This window comes from Solea senegalensis, linkage group LG7 (genome assembly GCF_019176455.1).
Source record: "Solea senegalensis isolate Sse05_10M linkage group LG7, IFAPA_SoseM_1, whole genome shotgun sequence".
In the NCBI taxonomy this organism is placed as follows: Eukaryota; Metazoa; Chordata; class Actinopteri; order Pleuronectiformes; family Soleidae; genus Solea; species Solea senegalensis.
Genome location: NC_058027.1, coordinates 8,224,843 through 8,232,613, shown reverse-complemented (window position 1 = coordinate 8,232,613; position 7,771 = coordinate 8,224,843). Strand labels below are relative to the sequence as shown.

At 37.7% G+C, this 7,771-nt stretch overlaps 1 protein-coding gene across 1 annotated transcript; it reads left to right on the top strand.

Annotated features, from left to right (window-relative positions):
• Window positions 1-493: 493 nt before the first annotated feature.
• On the top strand, window positions 494-7,283 carry LOC122772320 (very-long-chain (3R)-3-hydroxyacyl-CoA dehydratase-like). Its single transcript, XM_044030276.1, has 8 exons — window positions 494-1,121; window positions 1,567-1,615; window positions 1,766-1,876; window positions 2,224-2,351; window positions 4,261-4,373; window positions 4,464-4,570; window positions 4,662-4,793; window positions 5,555-7,283. The coding sequence occupies exons 1-8, from the start codon at window positions 1,104-1,106 to the stop codon at window positions 5,629-5,631; spliced, it is 735 nt and encodes a 244-aa protein (XP_043886211.1). The 5' UTR covers window positions 494-1,103; the 3' UTR covers window positions 5,632-7,283.
• The last annotated feature ends 488 nt before the right edge of the window (window positions 7,284-7,771 follow it).

Sequence of the window (7,771 nt, the reverse complement as noted above, 5' to 3'; positions counted from 1 at the left end):
GGTGTAGTGTGACCATGCGAAGGTCATCTTTGTGTGAGGTGATTTTGGTCTCTTCAAATCTTCAAATTCAAATTGACCAAAATTGTTTAAAAGCATTTATTGTCCAAAATAATAGGTGTAGTGTGACCATGGTAAATGTCCGAGGTGGTTTTTTGAACACTACAGTTAAGAGCAGTGAACCTATTGATTTTTTTTGTTGAGCTTGTGTTTTCAGCGACACACTTTGCAGATGGTCCCTGGGCATTCATTCTCCTCACACCCAGCTCGCTGCCACTGCACATAGGACATGTTATTCTTACAGTGCGGAATTCAGACTTTGTTTTGTACGCGACACACACACACACACACACACACGAGTCACTAGTGACTTTACACCAGACTTCTGCAGTTGTTGGAGATTAACCCTCGTTTTTAGGATTGTTAAGTAGTTTTAAGTGATATACAGTTTGGCGTTTTTTGGCTTGATTTGTGTGTGGAAGGTCTCTTCCTGTGACTGGGCTCTGGCCAGTCTGACCAATCATCGCATAGTACCTACTTAAGCATCTCACAAGAGTAAAGGGTTAAGATAAGATAATTCACTGCAATTGCAGAGATAAGATAATTCACATAGAGCTAATAACTCACATAGAACTTGCAATTGCAGAGATACACGCTATTTAGAATGGATGTCATTTTTGAGCATGGACCCCAAAAAGAGGGTCAGGAACGAAGAGGTCAACTATTATTTGGTCTACATGTAGTAACCCAACTGAGGTGCACATTAGTGTTTAAGATTAGGCCTGCAGTTTTCATTTATACATCCCTAAGTCATGTGTCAACATTCAAAGGTTTTTGACCATCTGTTGCTCAGTCATTACATGACCGATACAGAATAATAAAGTAGAGAGTCGTGTCATTTCCTCATGCATGTTTTAGTTATGCATTTCTTCTTCTCTGTGTGTAATGGCTGACTCCAGATTGACCATAAATCCACCCAGCGTCAGGTGGACATCAAGATCAAGAAGCAGGAGGAGCGCTGGTGGGACCGGCTGACCTTACAGGAAAAGAAGCCTCTGTTTCTTGGTCCTGATTTTGACCGCTGGCTGGATGAGTCTGACGCCGAGATGGAGCTTCAGACTAAGGTAGGAAATGGAAAAATGTGAAAATAAACTGCTTTGAATAGAGTAAAATAGCCTCTTCTAGAAAAGTTTTTTTCACTTTTGATGCTGTGATAAAAAATGTTCTGTTGTGGATGCAAATTACTACGCCATGTAGAGGAAGCCTTCCTTTTTTTAGCCTTGTGTTCTCATCATGCATCCTGCAAGCCAACAGAAGTTTTGCCTCACTTATTGTTTAAGAATGAAGTCATGACACAGTACTTTCAGAAAAGTTGTCTCTTTACTGGGATGTTGATGTACGCAGCTAATCTCACCCAGGACTGTATTTTTCTGATTGGTTCAGTTTCTTAAAGCAAGTGGAGGATTTTTTTCAAGCATAAAGTCTTTAAACATACTTATTTTTATATCATATTTTATATATATACAGTATATATTCATGTTTGATTGTGTGATTTTTTTTTTCTTTCAGGAGGAAAAGATTAACAAGATAAGTGTGGAGTCGAGAATCCGTAAAGATCGTGAGTGACACTGAGCTCCTTACCAGCAATATAACATAACATCACATAACACTATAACACAATAGAGGTTTCATAAACTGACAGCTATGTAATTCTGCAGCTGTCTCATCATCATTAGTTGATCCTTTATGTTTTGTTATGTTTCCTCAGCCTATGTTGGTCTGAAGAGAGGCTACTTGTTTGTGTACAACCTGGTACAGTTCCTGGGATTCTCCTGGATCTTTGTTAACATGACTGTTCGACTCTTCATCCTTGGTCAAGGTTTGTTAAGTTCATGAAATGAAACTAATGGCGTGTTTCCACCGGCTTGACTCACCTCGCCTCAACACAGCATGGTTAAGTAGATCAGTTAAAAAGACTTAACAATCCTAAAAACACAGGTTAATCTCCAACAATTACAAGGTAATATTGTACCTTCATTTAGTAAAATAACACAAACAGTCCTGAACACAGGCACAAAGGTCTATTTGTTTTATTAGTGAGGAACTATTCACTGATGCTCAGATTTGAATAGAAACATAAAGCACAAGACAGATTTTTTTTGCAAATGATGATTATGGTTATTGGCTTATGCAACTTTCTGCTTGTTTCTCTCTCTCACATTACAGATTCATTCTACGATACCTTCCACACCATGGCTGATATGATGTATTTCTGTCAAATGATGGCTGTGTTCGAGGTCATTAATCCTTTGTTGGGTCTGGTCAAGACTGGTTTTGTCCCTGCTATGATACAGGTAATACCAGTAAAAGTACTATGGTAAATGGAAAAAAGTACACATACAATATATTGCCGTAGCTGTCAGTCTTATATTCTACATGCCCAATAGTGTTTGAATATTTGAACATAATGAAGAGAAGTGCTATATAAATAAAGCTTAATATTATTATTGTTAATTTTTGGCTTAATTTGAAGTGGTGGGTGATCGATTAAAGATCAGATATGATGCTCTGCTCAGAGCTGTGAATGAAAGAGGGAGGGGGAGAGAGACACACAGGGAGGGAGATAGAGAGACAGAAATACAACACACAGAAAACACTGGTGGACACTGAATGAGGCAGCACAAATGCATTCAAGTCAGGTAGGGCAAGAGAGAAAACACAAACTCACAAGAGGAAGAGAGAGAAACAGCACACACACACATTTTAGTTTTGTCCAACAAGCCATCGGGTAACTTTTTAAAATGAAACCTTCCGCCAAAAAGTTCGTCCTTATCCATCGCTGTGCCGCTGACTGTCCTGTAATGCTGACAGCACTACTTAATTTACTTAAATGTCCCAAAGCATCTATGAACAGAAATTGAAAACAGTATTTATGTTGTTATTTGTCATACATAGTAATGTCAGGTTGTAGCCAAAGTTAAAACATTTGCAGTGTTTCATCCGTTTTGTGACAGAGATAATTGTGGTGACCAGCAGCAGCAAACTACCTCTAAAAATACTTGCTTAATGTGTTCATCACAATCAACAGTCTTTATACCAGCATCAACACACATAAGCTTATGATCACATGATTAAGTTCCACTTAGAGTCGAGTGTTGCTAATTTCACAAACTGTTTAATCAGTGGAGTACTGCAGCATTTTATGTATAATTATCTACATCCACCATAATATTGATTAACAAAGCTACTGAGCTGTTTCCAGAGTGTGTGTTGAATATTATAAAAAAAATGTGTTTTGATAGTCATGTGCAGAATTATTGTATCTAATTATTCATATTGACATAGTATCACAGTGACAAACTGAGGCAGTTTCTTAACATTATATTATTGTAAATCTTATTATTAAAGACTATCAATTGTTTTGGCACAAATGTTCACTTACATTTAATCCGATTAGCTTTTCACTAATTGTGATTTCACACTTGTGACCACGACTCTATGCGTATGTTAACAATGATAACATTTACCACAATTGTCTACCGGGATAAAAAACTTTTTCTAAACTCTTAACACAGACTCACTTGATCGTTACTGAGGAGCTTTCCTCTTACCCCAGAGGGAGGAAGACGTTGCCTTCTTTACAGGGACAAAAAAAATCAACATATGCATCACTGTATGGCCTTATTGACGTGTCATGTGAGAATAGAAACAATCCATGTAAAATGCAATACTTACCTGTTGGTTTATTGAAAGATGCGTATAATGGAGGCAACCGTTGACCACCTCAAATTGGGCTGCACTCTTTCACCAGCCTCTCTTAGTGAAAGACCATGGTTGATTACATGGTCAATGATAGTGGCACACATTTCATCACTGACTACTGTTCTTGCAGCCCTTGCAATGCCACCCCCATGCATTCTTACACCTCAACCTTGCCCTCTCCCTGGCCCTGCTTCTCTCACTGCTCCTGCACCTCTCACTGCATCTCTCACTGGGCCTGCTCTTCTCCCTGGGCCCCATGCTCTCAGTGTTTGTCTTTTTCTGTTTTGTTTCCAAAAGCATCACTCCTCAAAGTCCTCCTTTTACTGTATAAGTGTCAATGTAATTAAAAAAAAAACTCCTGCCACTGAGTCTAAGCCAGACTGGAATCAGCTGTGGTTGCCCCGGGATCTTATTTCCTGCAAATTTACTGGTTTGACATTTACAAATCATAGGGAGGCTAATCTGAGATTCCCTTAATACCATTGCTTTATGATGTTGCAGGTGTCAGGGAGGAACGTTATTCTGTTTGTCATATTTGGAATCCTAGAGGAGATGCAAAACAAACCTGTTGTCTTCTTCGTCTTCTACCTTTGGAGCACCATTGAGATCTTCAGGTCAGCTCAGATCATCTTCCTTTCCTGTTCCTTCTGGTTCTCGTGATTTGTTGTGTGCCTTAACCTCAGACCTTCCATCTGTTACACCAGATACCCTTTCTACATGCTGGCCTGCATTGGTACAGACTGGGAGCTGTTGACGTGGCTGAGATACAGCCTCTGGATCCCTCTATACCCACTAGGGGTTATAGCTGAAGGTAAGTATTCTTGGTTAGAAACCAGGTTGCTATATCAGATGATAAAATGAAGGATGTGGCTGACAGTGTGTCATTCCTCACATGCTCCCAGCGGTGGCTTTGGTCCAGTCTCTGCCCATCTTTGATGAGACCCGTTTGTTTAGCCTTCCTCTCCCTGCAGTGCTGGGGCACTCACTGAGCTTCTCCTACATTCTGCAGCTCTACCTGGTCATCATGTTTCTGGGTAAGACCTCCACTGACATACCACTCTGACTACTTCTACATGTCTTCTCAAAGACGTCTTTTTGGGGGAACAGCAATGAATATTGTTGTTCCAGTCAGGAGTTTACAGTCTATGGAGGCATCCTACCTAACAGTAGTCCCTTTTCAAATTAGACATATTAATTCAGTTTTGGTCTTCAAAATACAGTAACAAGTTTTGTTTTTTTATGACAGGCAAAACCCTGTCTATTGAAACTAAATTCAATAGAAATAAAAATAAATTATTTCAGGCCTTCTAATGATGCAGCATTTCATAATGTAGTCCTGAGAGAGAATCAGTTCCTGCAGCCGCTTGATGACACAGAGGCTCCAATTAGAACTGGTATTACCATCCATCCTTAAAGATTGAACTTAATAGTGTTGTTCACACTTGGCATTAAAATGCATCCCGGAGGATTCTGCTTGTGATCAGATCTCACTTACATGCTGTATGCAAGTACACTTGGTGTATGTCTGTGTACAAGAAATTATTTTTAACAAAGCTGACTGGAAATCCCAATAATATGGGAATATATCGTGTTCGCACATTCTCAACAATATGGATATTTCTGAAAGTGTTTTTTGTGATCTGTAGACACATTCAGGACACATTGGGTGTGTTCAGACTTGTATTTGGAGCTGTCCACTTATGAATGGATCACTCAGGACAGATATTATTGGGCGTGAATGGAGTCAAACATTACTGTAAACTGTATACTGACCGAGTTGTTCTCTCCACTCAAGGACTCTTCTTCAATTTCCGACACCTGTCCAAGCAGAGGAGAAGACGTTACCGCTCAAGGAAAAGGAAAATCCACTGACTGAACAGCGTGTTTACTATTTACTCTAAACACACCCTGAACCTTCACTCAAAGCAGTTGTTTTCCTTTTTATTGCTTCACTCTTTTCCACCCTCCTTCACATATATAATACATTGATCTAACGGTGGAGCATTGGTTTGATTTTTCCTCCACTTGGTTCATTGTTAACCTCCTCCTGACTAAATAGTTTAAATCCTGACAATTTCCAAAATGGCAGTTGCTATAGTTCTGCTGTGAGTTAAAGTTGCTTTTGTTCCGTTCTAGAGGTGTAGTCACAAAAAAATTGGCACTGTACCAAATTTCTGCAATACAGTTGTTGTTTTATTTGTACCTTTCACATTTTTTTAGAAAATCATGTCCTAAAGTTACTACCCCAAAATACCTATTAAAACATTAACATTTGAATCACAGTTAACAATCTTAGAACTGTTTATTGCAAATCATTAATCTAGAAGTCTCAAACTTGCACCTGAAGTCACTGCTCCTGATTCTATCTCTTGTGTGGACAATTTGACCTGTTCAAGGTCATAAGGTAGTAACAGGGCTGATCAACCGTATATGTATTGCAATATAATTTCCTTCAATGTCACTATTACAAAGGTTCAGTATACATAAACATAATATATTTAAAATATTTTTTTTCTTGAACACACACTTGCCTTACTGCAGATGTGCAGAATGTTTTTTGTTAGTTTTTGATCATATAGTGAAGTTTCAAATCACACTTGGGGGGTAGAAATTATTGTCCGACATTTGTAGTGATAATTATCAAATTAACTGAATTAAATGTATTTATTTATTGTATTTTTCTTTTTTCTTTCTTAATCTGTGGAATTTTCATCAGTATGTTTTTGGCCATGTTCTCGAAAAGAGATGATGAAGAGATCTCGAGAGATGAGATTAGGTCTGAAGAACGTTTTGTAAAGTATGTGTATATTTGTGGCATGTTGACATAATATAAAGCAGGAGAAAAGAAAGGGGAGAGATGAGTACAAGGCACTGAAAAATTGATAAGATTTAACATTTGAAATTCTTAGCATTTAACTTGCCAATCATTCCTGTCTGGTTTTTACATTTTTCTGTGATGAAATATCCACTGCTTTCCTTAATATACTAACAATTTATTAATACCCCCTTACTGAATGTATTTACATTTGGAGCATGACTAATTTTTACTAGAAGCAAAAACTTGCGTTGCATTTAAAACAGGGCAATCATGGCAGACTTCACCCCATTCACACAACAAGCCCTCTGTCGGCTTATATGTGTAACAGACTCTGTGGCACAACGGTAGAGCTCATTATGTTCCGTACTGTTCATGCTCACACTTAATGGTCAGAGTAAGTTTTAGCACTGACAAATTTAGTAATAACTTAAATATGTGCATTATCTAATGTCACAGTCACATCAATGGGAAAAAAAACACCCACTACGTGTTTAAATTATTGTAACTGAATGACCTGATTTTCTTTTTCTATTTTATATATTCTTGTTTATTTTTCAGTCTGTTCACCATTGAGCCTACATCGTGTGTGTTTATATTCATTTGTGTGGTGTGATTTTTTTTTTTTTACTCATCCTACAGACAAGTTCTGACTAGTGCTGCACCTGATTCTAAGTCACAATAAAGGTTTCCTGACCAAATACATTAATATTGAAGTTGTTTTCTCTCTATCTACCTCTATCTCTCTTATTACTAATGTGATGGGGAAGTAATTAGAAATTATTAGGGACTGATGATTAATTGAATGATGATTGATCATCCATTAGTTCTGAATGGGCCCTTCGAACAACAGCCACCTTGAAACAACCTTTTAGTGAAATTTCTTGTAAATTGAACACTTTTATTACAAATCTTCATAAAAAAAGAAAGTACAGTTTGAAATATGTTGTATCCTCATATGTATATATATATGTATATACATATATATATACATATATATATATATATATATATATATATATATATATATATATATATATATATAGGGCACTCAGGGGTATTTTCTCTCACCCAGTTGGTTTCTGGGTAAGGGGTGGTTCTGCACATATATATATTTGCTGTATGGGGCACATGTGTGTTGCTGTTCCAACTCATACAGATTAAACCTGTGAAACTCACCAACGTCTCAGCCTTTCC

Excerpts from the sequence above, each read along its gene's own strand:
- LOC122772320 (XM_044030276.1), top strand. Across the intron at positions 2,352-4,260 it reads TTGTCCCTGCTATGATACAG|GTGTCAGGGAGGAACGTTAT; the intron begins GTAATACCAGTA and ends ATGATGTTGCAG. Across the intron at positions 4,794-5,554 it reads CCTGGTCATCATGTTTCTGG|GACTCTTCTTCAATTTCCGA; the intron begins GTAAGACCTCCA and ends TCTCCACTCAAG.